Source organism: Tachysurus fulvidraco, chromosome 6 (assembly GCF_022655615.1).
Source record: "Tachysurus fulvidraco isolate hzauxx_2018 chromosome 6, HZAU_PFXX_2.0, whole genome shotgun sequence".
Classification (NCBI taxonomy): domain Eukaryota; kingdom Metazoa; phylum Chordata; class Actinopteri; order Siluriformes; family Bagridae; genus Tachysurus; species Tachysurus fulvidraco.
The window spans coordinates 26405104-26427532 of record NC_062523.1 but is presented as its reverse complement, the minus strand read 5'-3'; the positions used below and the strand labels follow the sequence as shown (position 1 = coordinate 26427532).

General features: G+C 36.9%; 1 protein-coding gene and 1 long non-coding RNA gene across 2 annotated transcripts; both read left to right on the top strand.

The window, feature by feature from the left end:
• The first annotated feature begins 1171 nt into the window (after positions 1–1171).
• LOC113647312 lies at positions 1172–3632 on the top strand. The gene is made up of 3 exons (XR_003441640.2): positions 1172–1457; positions 1556–1624; positions 3039–3632. It is a non-coding gene; the product is annotated as an uncharacterized LOC113647312 (long non-coding RNA).
• Positions 3633–16882: 13250 nt separating this feature from the next.
• On the top strand, positions 16883–20110 carry LOC113647327 (claudin-14-like). The gene is made up of 2 exons (XM_027154017.2): positions 16883–16984; positions 18465–20110. Exon 2 carries the CDS (start codon positions 18596–18598, stop codon positions 19367–19369), a length of 774 nt encoding a protein of 257 aa, XP_027009818.1. The 5' UTR covers positions 16883–16984; positions 18465–18595; the 3' UTR covers positions 19370–20110.
• The last annotated feature ends 2319 nt before the right edge of the window (positions 20111–22429 follow it).

Genomic DNA, 22429 nt, shown 5'->3' with positions numbered 1-22429 from the left:
TAGGTCCAAAAACCAGTGCACATAAACTCTCACAACTTAACTCCCATTTAGAGGGATGTACTGTTACTAGTAGCTCGACAGTGAAAGACCTCGGTGTTATATTAGACAGTAACTTGTCTTTTAAAAATCATATCGCCCATACTACCAAAACAGCCTTCTTCCACCTTAGAAACATTGCCAAGCTGAGAAACATCCTGTCTGTATCTGATGCTGAGAAGCTAGTTCATGCGTTCATGACCTCTAGACTGGACTATTGTAATGCATTACTAGGTGGTTGTCCTGCATCTTTAATAAATAGGTTACAGTTAGTCCAAAATGCAGCTGCCAGAGTTCTCACTAGGACAAGAAAGTATGACCATATAACCCCAATTTTATCATCTCTACACTGGCTACCTGTTAAGTATAGAATTGACTACAAACTGCTGCTACTTACATACAAGGCTCTTAATGGTTTAGCTCCCATGTATCTAACTAGTCTTCTAACACGTTACAATCCTTCACGCTCTCTGAGTACACAAAACTCAGGGCTTCTGGTAGTTCCCAGAATATCTAAGTCTACTAAAAGTGGTAGAGCATTTTCTTATATAGCTCCCAAACTTTGGAATAGTCTTCCTGATAGTGTTCGGGGCGCAGACACACTTTCCCAGTTTAAATGTAGATTAAAAACTCATCTCTTTAGTCAGGCATACACATAATACATCCCATAATATCATGCACCAGTACATCAGACCAGCACATTTTTATGAACAGCAGATATGTTAATCCCTTTCCACTGCTTCTCTCTTTGTACCCATCCCGAGGCATCCAGACACTGTACCAGCTCCCAACGTCCTCTGTGGGACGAAGCCTTTGGACGTCCACTGAGCCGAGGCCGACTCTAAGAATCCTGAGACATCTCCAGTTAGACTCTGTGGTACTCAGGAGATCAGAAGTCCTTGAACCTCACACTAATACCACATTTAACTGACTGTATCTTATAATCACACCCCCAGTGTCACCCATATGAGGATGGGTTCCCCCTTGAGTCCGGTTCCTCTCAAGGTTTCTTCCTTTACCAATTTAAGGGAGTTTTTCCTTGCCACTGCTGCCTGAGTCATCTCAGACTTGCTCATAGGGGAATAAATACATACACACTGTGAACTATATACATCTAATAATAATCTAGAATTTTTATTCTGTTAATTCTTATTTCTTTTCTGTGTTTATGTTCTGTAAAGCTGCTTTGAGACAATGTCTATTGTAAAAAGCGCTATACAAATAAACTTGAATTGAATTGAATTGAATATTTAACTGCATATGATGTATAGGCTACTGTGATCTTAGTCTGACATGTTACTCTTTTCATGTATTATTTTCTTTGATAATATTGAGAATTTAAGGGGTTGTGTGTTCTTATAGATACTGATGGACAGATTGTATTATTGGACCCTCCAGAAAGAACACAGTCTGTGACAGTTGTAAGTGATTTGTTGTCAGGTACCTTTAGTTGCTTTTAGGTTTTTTTTTTTGTTGTTTTTTTTGCCAGATAATGTATACTTGAATATTTCTCCTGTAGGATGAAGATGACTATGAAGAGACCACATCTGCTGTGACAGAAGTGGACAATGCTGGTAGATCCACTGAGGTATGATGCATACCATTATAATGTATGGCCCCTTTTTGCATTACAAACTGTCATTGTCCTTTCAGTCAAGCCATTAGTGTGTGTATGTATGTGTTAAGCAATATAAAAAAAAAAAATTTTTATTGAATTTTACTTTTATTGTTTTCAGGAAATAAAGAAATAACCTGCCTGGCAGACCAGTGCAAAAAAAATTAATAAAAGTAATTTTGACAGATCCTGTCTCTCAAAAGTCTTCTGTCTCTGTTGGCCTCTAAAATGTAGGTGTTCCTCTGGGCCATCTTCCTCAATACAAGGAGGGTGGCTCTCTCCTCTTTATAGTGGCAATATTGTGAAGCACAACACAAGCCACTAAAATGTCGCATGCCCTCTCTGGACTAACTCAGAGCCCACGCAGACACTGGAACCGAGATTTGAGAATCCCTATAGTCATCTCCACCTTGGCCCGTGTTTGGCTGTGAGCCAGGTTAAACCGTGTCTGTGGTCCAGGCTCAGGTTCAGGGTAAGGTGTCATTAAATAGGGCAGACAAGGGTATCCTCTGTCCCCCAGCAAGTAAGCATTGTACTGACCTGTAATGATTGAAGTGTACAACACAAATAGAATGTAAAAAGGAAAAAAACCAATTGTATAAAGTAAAACATACCCTGCTGAAATGTCTGGCATAATGATGACTCGCAGAAAATTCTGCCATCATGCACAGATCCTGGCCATTTTGCCTCGACATTGGTAATGATTTGGGTTGCCTCATATATTACCTATTTAGTGGAAAAAGTAATGACTTTAATGATTTTAAGAAGGAAAAAATTAAGTTGTTACCTGCACATTGATACTATCAATAGATTTCCTATTGACATAGTCTCCCTCATTTATTGGTGGAGCTTTAATAGGAATGTGAGTGCCATCAATGCACCCAATTACATTTGGAAACCACGAAACAGAAAGTTATGGAAGTAGGAAGTGTGTGTGCACATAATGAATACATGTATAGATATAAATAATATGACTAAATATTAAATATGCGTCATAGATTTTACTACAAAGGACAAACCTGTGGAATTCCACTCTGTGGAATTTGTCTTTAATAACAAGCAGAGGGTTATGGCCAGGGAACTGCACAAACGTGGGTAAGAACTGTAATACTGTACGAACGGCTCTACACAAAGTTGCCTTTCCCACATGCTCTGAATCGCCCACACTGTACAAAAAATGGCCAGACGCAAAAAAAAAAAAAGTGCTAAGTGCAGAAGTTTTATATGCGGTTTTAAAAGACGTGTTACATAAACTAACGAATCTTTTGAAAAACGATAACGCTCTTTCAAATATTCATTAGGTTATGCAAACACATCAATACGCGGTCTTATAACCCTCTCCCGACGAAAAAAAAAACTCGTATAATTTGTGCTTCTACGTCCACAGGATCCTCATCAAAAGGGCACGCCATGCTCACCAACCTTCTGCAACGAAGTTACCCTGAAACATAACCTGCTCCCGAGCAGGTTATCTTCAGAGAGTCAGTTGCTATGGTTACATACATACCCAGAAAGTTACCTCCGTTTTTGGAACCGAAAGTTGAGGTTATCCACGAACTTACCCTTAAACATACCCAGGTATGTCACATAACCTGCTTTCTGGAATACCCCCCTGGAGTGGTTCATGGAACGATGATTGGCGGCTGAATCGTCCAATCACAGGACCTGCAAGGCGGGACAGTGAATAAAGGAGGAAAGAGAGAGAAAACAATACGGGACGTAACAATTGCTTCTGTGGACAGATGTCTTTAATACAGGTAATGAGCCGAAATTTGGAGCACTCCCTTTATGAGATTTAAGCACTACCCTTTAAGAGAGTACTCCTAATCTCAGCTCATTACCTGTATACCTGGGATCAGAAATCTTGCTGATTGATAGGGGATCAAATACTTATTTCACTCATTAAAATCATTATAACTTTTTTGAAATGCATTTATTTGGATTTTTTGTTGTTATTCTGTCTCTCACAGTTAAAATAAACCTACCATTAAAATTATGGACTGATCATTTCTTGTCAGTGGGAAAACATATACTGTGTGCACAATATATTTAATATTTAATATTTTTTAATCCATAATTTTAAAGCCAAAATTTGTAAAAAGTCTTTCAGAGGGATGCAGCACTCTTTAAATTTCTAAGATTTTGGGGCATGATCACCCAGAACCATCAAACGTTTTGTTGCAAATAGTCAACTGGGTTGCAAGAAATGTGTCAAGAAGAAAAGACTCAAATTAACCGCCAAAGATTTAGAAGAATCAAACATGACGCTACCAGGAACCCATTATCCTCAAGTGCTGCCATATTCTACAACTGCAACCTACCTGGAGTGTCAAGAGGTAGGAGGTGTTCAGTTCGCAGAGACATAGCCAGAAAGGCTGAAATCCAACCACCTCTGAACAAGACACATAAGTTGAAATGTCAAGAATGGGCCAAGAAATATCTGAAGACAGTTTTTCCAAAGGTTTTGTGGACTGATGAGATAGAGTGACTCTTGACGGAACAGATGGATGGGCCCGTGGTTGGATCACTAACGGAAACAGAGATTCACTTCGACTCAGACGCCAGCAAGGTGGAGGTGGGGTACTGGTATGGGCAGGTATTATTAAAGATGAGCTAGTTGGACCTTTTCGGGTTGAAAATGGACTCAAAGTCAACTCTCAGACCTACTGCCAATTTTTCGAAGATACTTTCTTCAAGCAGTACTACAGTAGTAGGAAAAAGTCTGCATCTTTCAAAGAAGACTTTGATTTTTATGCAAGACAATGCTCCATCATATGCATCAAAGTACTCCACTGTGTGGCTGGCCATTAAAGGTAAAGATGAAAAACTAATGACATGGCCCCCTTCTTCACCTGACTTAAACCCTATTGAGAACTTTTGGGCCCTTCTTAAGAAAGGAAATTTACAGTGAAGGTAAACAGTACACCTCTCTGAACGTGTCTGGGAGGCTGTGGTTGCGGCTGCACAAAAAGTTGATTCTGACCAGATCAAGAAACTGACTGACTCCGTGAATGGAAGGCTTGTGACTGTTATCGAAAAGAAGGGTGGATATATTGGTCACTGAGGGTTTATTTTTTTAATTTCATAAATGTTTTTTTTTGTAAATTTTGAATTTGTTTATTATTCTTACTTTAACAGGTGAAAATAAACAAGTGAGATGAGAAAATCTTTGTTTTTAATTTAGTTACATAATAATTCTGCACACTAATAGTTGCCTAATAACAGTGTACATACAGCATTCTCTTAAGAAAACCAAAACTTCACTTTTACTACTTAAATATTCAGGTTTGAGGGTTTGTTAACATTTTAGATTGACCAAGAGCACTGTAGTTGTACAATAACAAAAGTAATCCGCAAAAATACAACTTGCCTAATAATTGTGCACACAGTTTGCAAAATCAGCAGACGATGAACTATTTTTTGAACTATAGACTGTTTATTGAAAAGCTGAGTGGGCCAGAGAACTGGGCAACTTGGAAATTTCAAATGGAATATTTGAAGAAAGCAAAAGGACTATGGGGCATGGTAATGCAGACTGACAATGTGTCAGAGGGAGCAAATGCACAGACAAGAGCAGAATTCGAAAAACAAAAAGAAAAGGCGTTTTTTATGTTGGTGCTAAATGTGAGTACACCCCAGTTATATCTGATAACAAGGTGCAAGACACCTAAAGAAGCGTGGGATACATTAAAAGGACATTTTGAGAGACACTCTTACGAATAAGCTGTTTCCAAAGAAAAAGAACTTCAGATGTAAAATGAAGGAAGGAGAAAGCATAACTGGACATTTGAAATGAATGACCAGCTAGGAGTGATAGGTGTTGTGATTGACGAGGAGGATCAGATTGTAATACTGCTGGGTAGTTTGCCATCAAGCTATTGTCACTGCTCTGGAAACCAAGTTGGACAATTTAACGCTACAGTTTGTTCAGCAAGCATTAATAAATGAAGAACAAAAGCGAATGTCTGCTGATGGTAACTATGGCGGTGCTGCGCCCGGTGGTACGTCAGCGATGTCAACGCAGATTGGCGGTGATATGCAGTCCAACTCCAAGACGGTGAGAACTGATGGATCCAACTCGTGGAGATGTTACAATTGTGGGAAAGAGGGACATATTAAGTGTGATTGATTGTCCAAGTAAAACAAAAAGGTAAAAACCAGGATAAAGTGACACAACAGGTTGAGTGGTACTCTGGAGCATCAAAGCATATCACGTGTCATGAAGAAATTCTCCAAAACTATCAGCAATTTCCAAAACCACAGTTAGTGAAACTCAGCGATGGCAGAATGGTTGATTCCCCTAGGACATGGAAATGTTAGGCTGAGAATGACATTCAAAGTCAGTGATGTCAAAAATGTCACAATGTTTGATGTGCTGCATGTTCAAAAGCTATCCGGGAATCTTTTCTCAGTGGGAGAAATGTATGTTTCTTCATCAGAAGCATTACATTGAAGCAATTCTTCGAAAGTATGGCATGAATGATGCTAACCCCATTGCAACCCCAGCTGTGAGCTGGCTCAGGAAGAAACAATCAACAGCGAAAAGCTGAAGCTGAGTATGTTGCACTTAGCCAAGCATCTCAAGAATGTGTCTTTCTTAGACGACTACTGAGTGATCTTGGAATGGATGCTACGCCAGTGGTCAACCATCACAATTGCAAAGAATACAGTTGATCATTCAAGAACTAAGCACATAGACATTCGCTCTCATTACATTCGTGAGTGTGTGCAGAATGGACAAATACAAGTACAGTACTGCGCTACACATAGCATGAAGGCAGACATCTTGACCAAGCCATTGGTAAAACAGAGGTTTGAGTATCTTAGAAGTGAGATAGGACTTTGTTTTATTTAATTCTATTTAGTCTAACTCTAAAGAGGCTAGACTGTGTTTAGTGTTAACATGGCAATAAAGGGACAGAGAAGAAAAATATATTACTAGTATAGTAGTACTAGTGTTAGTATAGTTTATTGTATCTTGACACTATTGAATATTTTCCTTTGTTTTGTTTTTGTCAAAGGTAATGTGTTCTTTACTATAACATGACATGCTATTGTAAATTAAGTGTGAGTGTTTTAATATAGTAATTTACCAATAGGTGTCACTGTTCTACTATTTAGTGTAACACTGCTGTTCTGTTATGTGAAAAACATGTGAAAATTCAACAGTAATAGTATGATAAGTGAGCATGAAAGGACATCTCTCTGGTTTAGCAGTGAAATGTGTAAAGGTCCTTTTACTCTACGGTGTTAACACAGTCATTCAACAATCTATAATATTCTTGGGGAATGATTTGTCACATTATTTGCATGTTAGTTTACATTTCTGGAGAAAGTCTTTATTCTCACTGCACATACATTAATCCTCATTAGCTGTGAATAAGAAATGAATGTTTGGGAAGTGAAGAGCAACCAAGTAATACAAGGAACCTTGGTTAGTAATACAAGAGCAGGGCTGTCAAGTATCACGCATTGAGAGTAACAGTTGGGTCTTTTGTCACGCTCTCCCGCCACACATCGTATTTCTCACGCAGAAAAACTTTTTTGACTATTTATCATATATTTAATATGCCGCAGCACCCAAAATGTATCAGTCCGCACCGCTGTCTCTATGGAACCGGGCAGGAATCAAGCACGTCTCCCCTGGAGCTCTTAGTCTAGCCTGACAGCAGCCAATCAGAAATAGAGGCTACACAATAGCCAATCAGAAAATAGCACTAACTGGGTAAGATTTAACGCAACAACCAATTAAAAAACATTCATCATAGAGGGTATTTTTGATGGTTGTTTTGAACAAAACCTCAACACGAAACAGCTTGTCTCTGGACGGGACATTGTCCTCAATCATGACCCTAAAAATGTCTGGGCTTGAGCTGAACTGTTTTAAATGGGAATTCATCTGGAAAGTGTAATGTGTCATAACTTGGGTTTCCTTCCACATATTTGCCTGAAATTTACCAGGATCGTTCCAAATTATGAACTTTGCAAGTAAAATTAATCTTGTCCTCCCGGGTCAATTTGACCTGGCCATATTTAGTGGGGCAATAGGTCACACGTTTGCCCTTTTCAGCACAATGAACATACATACAGACACAAAAATGCACACATAAAATGTCCACTAACACACACACCCAAAACACACACTCACACACCACACACACACACACACACACACACACACACACACACACACACACACAAATTGGGCATTGCATCTCATTTGGCCTCCAGAAGAAAAAAAATGCCTTTGCCAAGCAGAGGGCAAAAATATGATCTACCGAAACACACACACACACACACACACACACACACACACACACACACACACACACACACACAGATGTTGTGGTTTCAGATTCAAATCATATTTGTTTTCTCTCTTTTATTCATGAATTTAGTTGTTTCAGTCAGCTTTGACCTGGGGATGTTTGACATACACCAGCCAGTGGTTATCCAAAATAATATTTAATAATTTCTGCTTGTTTATAAATTAAATATAATAAAAAGCATAAGAGGTGTAAAGGAAGTTTTATTCACAATAAATTATGCCAAGTTTTTGAGTGGTGTGTGTGTGTGTGTGTGTGTGTGTGTGTGTGTGTGTGTGTGTGTGTGTGTGTGTAGCCCATTTTTGGGTGATCAGATGGCATCTGGTAGGCAAAATAGACATAACAAGTGTAAAATGTTCACAAATGTAAGCTGATCACACAGAATGGTGATCTTTGTAGAAATTTTAATTTATAAGCATTCAAGTCAATTTGACCTGGAAAAAACATGTTTTATAAATTACTGACATTATAAATGGTCAAAATGGTTTCAAAACAATCTCCTGGCTTTCAAAGAGACAATGCCAAGAGAGAGATTCATTTCAATTATGCAACACCTTCTAACAGACAAATTTGCTGCGGTCTCCGACATCTGGACATGCTTCAACAAGAACTGTGCTGAGAGTTTCACTCCAGGAGAACACATGACCATAGATGAACAGCTGTTCCCTACCATGTTTGTTGTTCATCCACACAGTATATCACAACCAAGCAAACAAATTTGGGATCAAGTTCTGGATGGCCACAGATTTGGAGACCAAATATGTCTGCAATGCATCTCCTTACTTGGGAAAGTACCCCAGTCGCCCAGGGTCCAGCTTGCGCAGTAAAGCACAAGCAATTTGCTACTGCACTGGGCATTCCAATGTACTCCTCTACCAACATCGTGTCGCCTTTTGTCATCTGGCTCAGACAGGGCTTCCCAGTACCCCGGTGCATCTTCTGTGGGGGCATGTTGGGTTCTTGTTCCGTCTCAAAATTCACTTTTGGTGTTATAATTCATTGATGGCCAATGAAAATGAAATTACATCATTTTATTCTGTATGTGTAAGAACATGTCAAAAGCCATGGACCATAACTTCACTCATTATGACATTTGTCTACAAACATACATTGGATACTGAAGTGTTAGCAAGTTTTCATTTTATTCATGTATTAGCAACTTTTCATTCTTTCCCAAGTAAGGGATGTCTCATACACACTCCTCTTCATGTCTCATACACACTCTTACTGTTCCAAACACACTCCTCATGTCTCATACACACTCCTCCTTTTGGGTGCGTGTGTTAGTGGACATTTTATGTGTGCATTTTTGTGTCTGTATGTATGTTCATTGCGCTGAAAAGGGCAAAAGTGTGACCTATTGCCCCACTAAATCTGGCTGGGTCAAATTGACCCGGGAGGACAAGATTAATTTTACTTGCAAAGTTCATAATTTGGAACAATCCTGGTAAATTTCAGGCAAATATGTGGAAGGAAACCCAAGTTATGACACATTAAACTTTCCAGATGAGTCAAATAGACCCCAGGTCTGCACAAGGGTTATATAAATATGATATGTACTATGGCAATGACAAACCTTAGCACACAATTTTTTTTATATAAATTCAACAGACTATTTTGTATAGATAGGCTGTGAAGGTTTCTGTCACAGACAGAGGTTTGGCCTGCCTTGGATCTGAGCTACTCTGAGTGAACAAATGCAAATGAGCCAGGCCTCACAGGTGATGGGGGCGTTTGCACAACAAAAGTAGGGCTGAAGAACTGTGAAAATCTCAACAGGGGGGAATCACACCTCGGGACTGGCACCAGAAAATAAAAAATCCAGTTATTTATTTGTTAAATTCAAATAAACACAAAAACAAAAATTTCATACATTTATTTCATACATTTATTACATTCATACATTTATTTATTATTCAATGACTATCTCGAAAAAGATTTTACAGAACTGCTTATACGTTACACTGTAAAACCCTGCACTTACATTGTAAATTTAATTAACTTGAATTTACTATTAAATTTCACCTTCTTGACCAATGAAGAGTTGCTATAAATTATAAAAATGAATTTTAATTAGCTTAAGTTATTTTAAGTTTATTTTTATAATTAATAGCAACTTATTAATTAATAGCAACCTGTCAAGAAAGTTTAAATCATTTGTAATTTCAAGTTGATTCAACTTCATTAAAATGTAATTGCAAGAAGGCATTTTACAGTGTAGAGTGACATTAACTCATTCGTTGTGTTTCTTTATTGAACAAAGAGACAATATAGAACATAGTAAGTTTATAAAGTGCATAACTGCCTCTAGCTAAACAAAGAACAAATATTTTGGATCACACTAGAGGTCATTACTTTGGTCCAGTTAAACCCCAAACATTTAAATAAATAATTTTGGTATGGATTTTCTTCTCAAATAAATTATCAGTTTGCTTGAATTTGCTCCACCCAACAGGAATAATGTGCCAATGACATGGATCACACAGTGCCGCCTAATGTATGCTTCAGTTCGTCATTTTTACATTCTGACTTTCATAATTTGCAATGTGTCGAGTTGCATCTATATATGGGATGTAACGGTATCAAAAATTCACGGTACAATAGTATTTCAGTATGATGACCTCGGTACGGTATTTATTAGACCATTAACAGGAAGGAAGACCATTTACATCCTTATATGCTAACAGTTTTTTTATAACCTTTCTTACAGCTGTTACAGTACTACATTGCACATTACAAAACAATGAAGTGAAAAGATATGTTCATATCATTTGGACACTGCTGCCACTACTGCTTTTATACTGCACAATACTGTATAAATCTAAGGGACAAGACAACTAGGGTGTCAACCCTAAAATGAAAGATGTGTGTAACTTAGTTAGAAAGTTCACCACCCCACTACTGCTCATAAATACAAACAAGATGTTTAAAAGCCAATAATTATAAACATATAAATTACGTTCAGCTAAAAATCACAGTAGGCTAACGTTCGTGTACTTGCAAGCAAGTTTAGCTTAGTCTAACAGTGAGAAAACTGCACATTTGTCAGTGTAATAAAAAAAAAAACATTTGGCAGTGGAATTTTTCTGAGACAAGACAATCAAATTATTATTCTTTCTTTCTTTTTTCTTTTTTTTAAAATGTTCAAACATTGACATGCGCACTTAATTTTTCATTTGACGATACAGATAGCGGCTGCTCTGTACCTCTCTTGCACACAGCTAAAGGCACAAGTTTGAAATAAATTTACTTTTGCCCTAATCCACGACACTACAACCTGGTTTCACTGAAACCAGGCATATAACGTTCATTTTTCTAGCTGATAATAACAGCCATAATGTCTAATTTATATACATTCAGGCCACATAATAATGTTACCTCACAACTTTATTCCCCAGTAGTTAACTTACCGCAAAAAGATGCTGTAGGAAGAACCTACAGTAAAGAAAGAGAAAACATTGTAAGCACCAAGAAAAGCTTAAGTTAACAGATAATGTTATTTTTTTTTACTTAAAATATGGTCTCACAGTATACTTAACACTACCAACGTCTGTTCATTTCTTTCTTTTTTGCATTCCGCGGTCCAACCTACACGAGTGTGTTAATCACTAACAGCGCGACAACAAAACCTACAACTACCGAAATTTGGCTGATACTTCATGCACTATCACATATATTTAAAAAAAAAAAAGGACATTTTAAAACTTACCACTGAATCCGCAGAGATGAGAGAAGTCAAAGATAGCCCCAGCGCGGGAGGAAACTCACAGCCGCGTCCTGTGATTTCGATGATGACATTATTTTCACAATAAAAGTCACAAAACTGTACTATATTGTGAAATATCACAGTTAATGCCTGTGAAATGCTAATAATGTAAGCTACTGGGAAATATTACTGTTACATCTTGTGAAATCAAGGCTGCTGACAAGCTTGAAAAGGGCTGTTTCATCCATGAAACATGATAGGACACAGTGTGTTTATGTCAGAAATCTCGGAAAAAAAGCTTTTTTACATTATTTTATGCTAAATAATATAAAATATAAAAGTTCATATTAAATATGTTGATAAAAATAGAATTTACACTCGAAAATCTGACGATTTGTGTGTGGTATGATCATTTTCATGCAATTTAGGGTATCAGCATGTGTTATTGAGTGAATCCCTGCATGCATGTACAAAAGTGCTTCTCATGAGCTGAAAAGGCGTTTGCCGCAGTCTCAGCGCTCTAGCGCCTTCCTTTCATGGTTTTTCGTGAAACCTTATGTAAGCACACATCTGACAAGCTTGAAAAGGGCTGTTTCACCTTGTTTCCATGAAACATGATAGGATGTCAGAAGTCTCGGAAAAAAGCTTTTTTACATTATTTTATGCTAAATAATATAAAATATATAGTTCATATTAAAGGCCAATATGATAACCATCCAGTCTGAAGGGAGGGGGTAACCCTATCACAAACCAACCCCGGAAGTACTTGTCTCCTATCTCATTTGAAACAAATACATGGCCTTGTTTTACAACAATGTTTCATCTGAGGGGTCATAAACCCACTTTTTTAAAAAACATATGGCCTTGTTTTAATTACTTTGTCACCTTTCTACTTGAAAGCAGACACAATGGTGTTAAACAATATGAAAGACGGGGTGGTGAGAGGGAAAAGGTGGCTCTTTAACTACTTGGAGTCAAGCAATATATCAATACAATCATTAACTTTATTATTATGAACTTTTAACTTAAATCTAACATCATAAAATCATGACATACATCTGTCAGATCAAAATCGGTCAAAGTATGACCTTTGACCGATTCCTATCAGTAAACATATAATTACATTTATAAACTTTTATTACAATCATAAACCTTTAATTTATGATTTTATTGTTTTATGGTTTATGATTGTATTGTTTTATTGGGGGCAATGTGAGAAATCTCCGGTGTGAACCCCACAATTCCCACTAATGAAAATAAGACCTCCAGGGGAGCCAGAGTCTAGATTTTTACAAGATTTAAAAGAGGTTAATGATGCTGTGATCCAATGAGCACCAAATCCATACACTATATTGTCCTGTATTCCAGCAGACAGTGCATGGTTTTCTGTTTTCGATAGTCATTTTGTTTTGCATTTTCCTTTAAAGGTAAAGCCTGTCAAATCTGCAATTTGAACAAGTGAAGTTCCTAGAATATTTAATTTCTGCAGAAGGTAATAAACTTACAAAACCGGTTACAAAAAACAGTTGATGTCTTTTTGAGTTCATACTGTAGGTTGTTCATACCTGATTTTGCTGTTTTAGAGGCACCGCTAAGTGATATTGCTCACAGACAAGGTTTACAAGCACAGAAAGGTGACGTGGACTGAGAATGCAAATGCTGCATTTGAACGACTGAAACAGACATTACAGACAACACCCACTATAGGCATCCTTGACCCAATAAGATCATTTACACAAACTGTGGACAAAAAGGGGGTGCATGACATCAGTTTTGCTCCAAGATCTTGGGAGCAAACAGACCAGCAGCATATTTTTCATCTAAATTAGATCCAGTGGCAGCAGGCCTGCCCATGAGTCTGAGTGCAGTAGCTGCCGCAGAAAAGACCATCATGACATCTTAGGATATAGCAAATTAACTCTTTGGTACCACACAAAGTGTCACAACTGCTTTTAGAACACTTACAGACTTTATTGAGCTAACACCTAGTGAAGTACTGTCAGGTCATTGTAGATATGTTTGCTAAATGGGTAGAAGCTTTCCCTACATCAAAGCAAGATGTCAGTGCGGTAGCAAAAGCACTTTTTACTGAATTATTCCACAATGGGTTATGGCACCCCATTAGTAAATCAGGCTCCAAAAAAAAGTCAGTGAATACATGGGGTTCAACCTAAAACAACACTGTGCCTATCATCCAGCTAGTGGTGGAGCAGTAGAAATGGCACACTAAAAAACAAATTGCCAAAGGCTTGTCATGGGTCAAAGCCCTCCCAATAGTGTTGATGCACATGGGAGCACAAGCAAGGGGTAGAGCTAACATACCATGTCAGTGTTAACCTAATAATTGCACATGTCTGACACGAAAGCCTATAATAATAAAATATTTACAAAAATGTGAGAGGTTTACATAAGTGTCTTTATTTTCCAGGTGGGTGAGGGCTAAATGAAGGGCTGTGGCAATGGCATCGTCCGTGGAGTGGTTTGGATGATACACGAACTGTAGGGGGTCCAGTGAGGATGGTAACTAGGTTTTGATGTGCCTCATGATGAGCTTCTCAAAGCACTTAATAAGGATGGATGTGAATGCGATGAGATGATAGTCATTGAGGCAGTACACTTTAGATTTCTTTGGGACGGGGACAATGGTGGTTGTCTTGAGGCACGTAGGAACAACAACACAGCTTAGGGAAATGTTGGAGATGTCAGTGAAGACAACCGCTAGGGGTTCTGCACACTGAGCACACTGCCAGGAATGTTGTCTGGTCCAGCAGCCTTCCGTGTGTTAACTGCATAGAGTTCTCCTCACGAGACATTTTTTTGTGTGTATGTCCAAGAGTGTGTTCAAAGGAATTAAATCTATAATGTGGTCTCTGAGTAACATTAAGGGATTCGCTAAAGGTAGTGGCAACACCACCTTCACGACCATTGTGAGGAGGCTCATGCTTACAAATATATCCTGATGGGGTAGACTCATTTAGACCAATGTAATTATTTGGTTTAAGTCAAGATTTAGTCAGGCAGTGTGTAGTAAGGCTTTTTCTGAGATGCATGGGTGCAAGAGAGCTAATGTTCAGAAGCCCAAACTTTAAGGAACTGTTTTGTTTGTTTCTTTGGTATTTTTCTGGCCTAATAATAATAAGAATAATAAGAATAATAATAGGAATATTACTTTATTTACAAAGCACTATAAAAAATGAAAAATGAACACAAAGTGCTGTACATAAAATACAGATAATAAAATATTTAAATAGTTACAAAATACAATAATATCAGCAATAATTCAGACCTAGATTTGTTAAGTTCGTCACGACAAACTTTGATGTTGGTTTTGACGATGCAAATTAGCAAAGGCCGGTGCTTTTTAGAGGCGAGTGGACATAAGGGTCAGTGTTACTTTTGGAAGCAAGTAGACAGAAAGCTTGGTGCCAAAACATTTGGAGGTAAGTGGAGACAAGCATGTGATGTCATCCGAATACTCTTGAGGAAGGTCTCATCATTGTTTTGAGTGTTTTGATATGTCACAAGTACATGTTGTGCTAATTTTTATTTTTCACGTGACGTCACGTGACGTCATCAGAATACCTGTGAGGAAGTTCCCCTCATTGTTCTGAGTGTTTTGATATGTTATGATATGACCACGTTGTAAAAGGTTTTTTGATTTTGCGTATATTGGGGTGGGGCTGCGGGACAACCAAAAGGCCAGTCGGTACACCAATTTAAACCTTTGTTCAGAGTATCACCCTAAAGGAGCTGGCCGAGTTTGGTGTAGATAATTCGAAAGCTTACCAAGGTATAAACCTCCAAATTTATAATGGGAGTCTATGGGAAAAAAGGCCACTTTGAGATTCAGTACCGGAAGTACCGGTACTCAGATCGCTTAAAAAAGTAAAAGGAGTAGTTACTCTTGATAAATTTCCTCCTGCAATCTGACTATAAGTTTAAACAATAATTCTAAGTTGAAGTTCTAAGAAGAAATTATCAGCCAAACTCATGAAGACTGGATTCAGTTGACAAAGATAGCAAACAACCAGCTGGTACCAGGGATCAAAGTTTGTCCAGTAGACAAGTTTCCAAGTTTGTCCATACTGCTGGCTGTACCTTGTTATCTAAATTTTCCATTATCTTTCAACTTATAGGCCCATTCTTATTTCCCCAGGCTGTAGGCTTATTTATGGAAAATATATAGGCAGAATGCAAAGTCACATAGGCCAATAATACAATACAAGAAAAACAGAGCAATGCAGGATAAGCAAGAATCCAAGCACAAGCAGGAACTGTCCTTGCAGCCAGCTACAAAGATGCAAAATCCACAGACAGCATACTGCCAAACACTCTGTACAATTCAGATATTTCAGTCATGTTTTCCATATAAATAACTTTATGCCAGGAATTTCTTTGCTATACACCAATCCTTGTTTTAATGTTTATTATTAGTATTAGATAATGTGGACCATCAACCATTCAAAAAAGTCCCTGTCAGTGAGCCATTATATTAACAATAACATATTAGAAAGATTGTGTTATATAATGCTATAATTTTACATAGTAGTAAATATTCAGATCTGTGCTACCAATGTTAACATTCAGTTTGGAGACTTCAGCTGTGATGTGGTATAATTATGGACTCTGTACTTACTGACTCTTACTGTTCCTTTACCAAACAGTAATGCATTTAGACTATACCTTATTGATACCGTTAATATGAAACATAGCATTATAGACTTTTCAGTTTAGAATTCAGATTATTTAATATAAAATTAAACCTTTTTACTAAGTCTTGGTTCTTGCCATTTTTTTTCTTCTGAACTTCAACTAATGACATTTTGTATGTTTACTGTCTGTTGGGACATCCTCAGTGGAGATTCAAGCTGCTATTTTAATTGTTAAATAACATTTTATGTTAAATTAGCCATCTACACTGTTTATTTTTAAAAATGGAATATGGTCATTACAACAGAATGTGTTATTCATAACAGGAGTACTGAGTATAAGGACAGAGGTTTTAGTAAAACCCAGTACACATCAATCACATCAGTGAAAGATATACAGCATTGTTCAGCATGTACAGCATTGCTCAGTGGGCAGCATTAGAAATAAATGGGCTTTGTTAATCTAGGCAGAGCGATTTTTTCAGATAGCAATCTTTGCGTGGCTCTTCCGCCTAGCTGTGGAAGGAATGAAACAAACAAATGCACAATAGTCTATTTGTTTACGCACAACAGTGCAAAAAGGAGCAGGTGATGTTACATTCAGTGAGAGGTGGACACATTCTATATCTATATCCTCTGTTTGCTGTTACTGGTAAGAACATAAACTACCATTATTCTAGTATTACTAACCTGTATTATTATGTTAATCATTGTATGTAATTGTTTTTATTGTATATGTTATATTAGTTGGACTAGGCTGTTATAAACAAGCACATTTCCAATTTATTAACATTGATAATGCATGCAACCATTTATTTTTTTGTCTAGATGAATGTCATCATCCTTAGTTTTAGTATTCAATATTTGTTAAATGAAACTGAGCTATTATAATCTGCATGTTCTACAAGCCTTGCAGAATGGCCATTTTTGCACAGTGGGTTGTTTGTTCTCTTTGTAACTGTGATGAGTGTATGGAGCGTTTCATAATTAAATCAGGACTTCCGGAGAGACTCAAGATATGGAAAAATAGCTGTCTAATATTTGTTTATTTTGGTATTTAATATTTTAACCAAACTTTATTTAATCCGATTATCTTACCTTTAACTAGTCTTAGTCTTTATGGGCACATTAGAAATTGCTTGCAGTGACACATGAACTTCCCACTAAAGACCATATTAATGGAGGACTATTGCACTATTGTATAGTCTGTGTAGTCATGAATGATAAACAGTTAGTGCATATGCCATGCTTGTGTAGATTGTTTTGTGAGCTAAAATGAGTTTTATTATGGCATTTTTATTTAAGAAGGTTATTGAGCAGACTGGTGCTTTTCTTGCATACTGAATTCATGCATTAGAAAGCTTGCCGAGCTCAAATGTGATTCATTGATGTTTTTTTAAATGTGATTCTTTGACATTTAATAGATTTAAATGAATTGATGTAACAATCACAAATGTATTGTTATCAGTTATAATTGAATATAAATTGATTATTATCAAAATAATCATATGACCAAGCTGATGTGTAAATAAATAGAAACATTTTCAGCATACACCCTTATCCAGAGTGACTTACATTTAATTTCAATTTATACAAATGAGCAATTGGAGGTTAAGGGCTTTGTCAAAGGCAGCTTGGTGGACCTGGGATTCAAACTCATGAACTTCCAATCAATAGGTCAATACCTTAACCAATGAGCTACCACATCCCTAAAGTTAGTTGATTTGTCTAGAGCTACGATACATAAATGAATCTATCAAATAAGTAAGTTGAATAATCATATAATATTTTAGCACATTCACTTGTATTGTCAAATATCCAAACATATTTAAACAATTTTTTATCCCATTAATTAGCTCACTTTTTATCACAAAACTCTCACCAATTCAGGAAGGTGAGCTGCAACAAAAATAAATCAAAATGTCTACAATGATCACATTTTATAAGCATGGTACATTTATAGCCACAGAATGGGATGCTTCAGCTCTTAGCTCTTACAGTATATACCCAGATCTTAGTTTTTGAGAAGATTATTTGCTGTTGGACTCTACATTATGTACATTTTATTTGAAAATATTGAAGAATAAAATGAACATTATTCTATACATTTAATATTTTTCTCTGCTTCTCAGGTTTTGCTGTACCTACTCACCAGAGGAAATAAACACTTGAGTCACATAGACACACAGAAGAACAATTGAAGAATAATTTTAACATTATTAAGGAGGACTTTCGATTTAACGTCACCATACATTACACAGCAATGATGAACACTATGACACAACAGCTCCTAGGCTTCTTCCTGGGCCTCCTGGGCCTGGTTAGCTCTCTGACATCAACCGTGCTTCCTCAATGGCGCCTAACAGCTTATTTTAGCACTAATTTTATCACCGCTTTATACTATATGAAAGGTCTATGGATGGAGTGTGTTAGCCACACAGCTGGAATTTATCAGTGTGAATTCCACCGATCAACGCTTTCTCTGCCCAAAGGTCTGCTGGCTGCACGGATTTTAATGGTGCTTTCATGTATCATTTCTATTCTGGCTGCCATATTTTCAGCTGTGGGCATGAAATGTACTCGCTGTGCCCACCAGTCACATGCCAAGGGCTCCATCGCTGTGTTTGGAGGTTTATGCTTCATCCTGGCTGGCATTTTTTGCCTTATCACTACATCTTGGACAACCTGTGATGTCATCAGCAATGCATACAATATCTTTACTACCGCTGGGATGAAATATGAAATCGGATTGTCTGTGTACATCTCTTTCTCATCAGCTATTTTCAGTATTTGTGGAGGTGGGATGCTATGTGTTGCATCATGGGATGTAAGAAATGATGTAAACCACAAGGTGGTAGATACACAGGTACCAGGCACAAATAAACTACAGCGTGTGCCATCCTATCAAGCAAACAGTAGCTTTCAAAATGATTCATCATTACCAACTTTTTCCTACAACAGAGGATGCAAGTTAAGTGATAACATTAGTCATAGTAGTATTAAAAGTAAAATTTCAAGTATAAGTGCAGTAAATTGAAAGGTAATGACAAAATTCAACAGTACTCAGTAATTTATTGCAAGATTTAGAAACCAGAATTAGGTTTATTTAAATAATTTTATTTTTTTCTGTGACAGCAAAAGAAAACATTTTTAATGTAATGTAATGTTTTAATTTTAATGTAATGTAATAGTTGTTTATAGCCTAAAAATACACTAAAAATAATAACTATTTAGTTTTTAAGAATAGTAAAAGGATTCTGTTGCAGCAGTAAACAACAGAAATGTCAAGAAACTATGCCCAGAGATCAGAGTCATAAATAATAAACTAAAGCAAGATTAAAGATTACATTTTACCAACAAATTAAGTAAATTAAGAATATATAAGAAGAAGAACAATAAGTTGGAGTGTGAGGGGAAAATGTTGTTATTGCACAACTAACACAGGGTGAGGGAGTCATAGCATTGGCTAGGAAGGCTCTCCTGTACTACTTTTTGTTGCATCATTGCTGTGTCTGAAACTAAAAGAGCTTTATGACGATGTGTTCATAGTGGGTGTGAGAGTGATAGGTCAGGATGAGTAGCAGTTTAGACAGAATCCTGCCTTGCAAATGATGATACATTGTAGCTTTTTAACAGCTTTTTAACAGTTTTGGTTCAGTTTTCACACCACACTGATCGTTCGGTTCCGCACCAGTTGAAACGAACCAAAATGCTGTCATGTGATAACATCCACATCACTCATTGGCCACATGTCTTTGAGCGTATTTCCTAAACTGCTTCTCGATTGGTCAGAATAAACGTGCGGGAAATTTCAACGAAACTCCGGAAGTAAACAAAAAGAGGAAAATACAGCATACAGTACACCATGGAGAGACGACTGTGCGCTGCAATTATGTTCGTGGTTGTAATCTACTACATCGCTTGTATACAGTACTCTATGAAAAGTCTTAATTTTCAGAATGAAGCGTGGATGCGGCTTGAAAATATCATTTTAATGCACTGCAAACGGCGAAGACGCATCGCAAGACACTTCAGGAGGCGGCGAGCATTACTTTTGCGAAACTGTGACATGCTCATCAGCCAGTGCAGAGCTTGCTCAGTAATGGTATCAGGTATGAGTGCATCTAAGAAGAACAGCAAAGAAGCCGCCAATTCTCTCCAGGAAAAATATCAGGGATAGATTGATTATTCTGCAAAATGAACAGGGATTGGACAGGTGAGGACTGAGTAAAGTCATCTCTGATGAATCTCCTTTACGATCATTTGGGGTGTCCTGGGGTTGCGTGTCTGACAAGGGAGTGGGCTTACTTACAATTTTGCATAAGAACACAGTCATGATTAAAGGATGGTACTTATTGTAATCAGAGCAATTTCTCCCAACTATCCAAGAACAGTTTGGTGACAAACAATACCATTTCCAGCATAATAGAGCATGTTACAAAAGGCACAAATTCTGACAAACTCCAAGCATTGATTATGCATGAATGGGTAGAATTGGAATAGCCAGGGAGAATTGCAGATGTCTTGAAAAAGAAGGGTCAACACTGCAAATGTTGACTCTTTCCATAAACTTAATATAATTGTTAATAACACTTATGACAAAGCGTGCAATTATACTTTAATATTGGTATAGTATAGGTATACTTTAGTATTGGTATACTAAACCAAGTATAGTAACATCTGACAAAATGATTTAAATCTTTAAATGCACTTTTTAAAGACTGCAGAATAATGCTGGCTATTTGCATTCCTTGAAGTTGAAAAAACATTTTAAATGAATCAATTACTCACACCCTTCTCTGAAACATAACAAATTCTTAATCTTGGGTGAGGATTATGCAAACATTAAGTTTAAATTATTGTACTATTTAGAATGTTAACTATTTTCGTCAGCTGAACATCGAAGGATAACCCAGAATATCAAATACAAGGACATGCATTTTTGACATTGGTGGGGACATAAATAAAATTGGTCTGCAGAGCCGCATTGTTACAAAAGCACAAATATAATTATTGGTGTTTAACTAACTTAAACAATATAGTTTTTGTTTTTGTTAATATTTAAAATAGTACTTTTGGTGTCGTAATCTTATTTATTAAGGTTACACAGGTCAAAATTCTGGCAGTTCAAATAAAAATCTGAACCAGCAGAAAGAAAATAACACATTATATCACAGAACAAAAGGAATTAATTTTTTTTTTAGTTTAATGAAACAAACAAACAAAAAAAAAAATCATATATGTAACCACTAGCCACATCATAAAAACACAGCTTAATGTGTACTGTACTGTTACTTGCTATTTGAACAAGTCAAATACATGTCTACGTCTGTCATTACCAGAAATAAACTGCTGGCATATTTGTTTCACATCAATTTTGTCAAGTTTATCCTGATAACATTGGCACACAGCAATACTGTTCAGTCTCACTTGTGTCATTGTTGTTCTGAACCATGTCTTTAGTCTTCTGGGAGCACTAATACTTCTCTCAATTCAGGCCTCTCAATTCAACTGACATTCCTCTAATGATTTTAGCCACTTCTGTACTAGATCCAAAAGTGTTTCTAGCGTGAAACATGGCTAGCTGGACTTTCAGAGCCTGTATAATCAATCATTCACGTCGGTCTTTACACAGAGATTTGGCGCTTTATACAACAGAATATAGCTGCAGCCCACATTAGCCCTTAGTGAAAAAAATGCAAAGCCAGTCATAAAGTGACATTGGTTAGAGAGCAGAACACAAAAAGACAAAGCCAATCCTATTATAGAAGTGAGGCATATACGGAGGTGGGACTCATTGCAGTGAACTAGAACTATTTTTGTGTACCACAAATTTCTCTATTTTACAAAACGCACTTGTAAAAAATGTTTAAGCTCATTTAAATTATTCTTGGATTAAATAAATGTTAAATAAAGTAAGTAATAAGTAAAAAAAATACTGGTTTTATGTAAATATAAATTAATTGTTTGCTCGAAATGATTGCTAGGGACAATTGTTCCCTGGATATTGTTCCCTGGATATTGTTCACTGGATATTGTTCCCTGGATATTATTCCCTGGATATTGTTCACTGGATATTGTTCACTGGATATTGTTC

Bases quoted from the DNA above. Each gene is read 5' to 3' on its own strand.
- LOC113647327 (XM_027154017.2), top strand. From the start codon at position 18,596: ATGATGAACACTATGACACAACAGCTCCTAGGCTTCTTCCTGGGCCTC.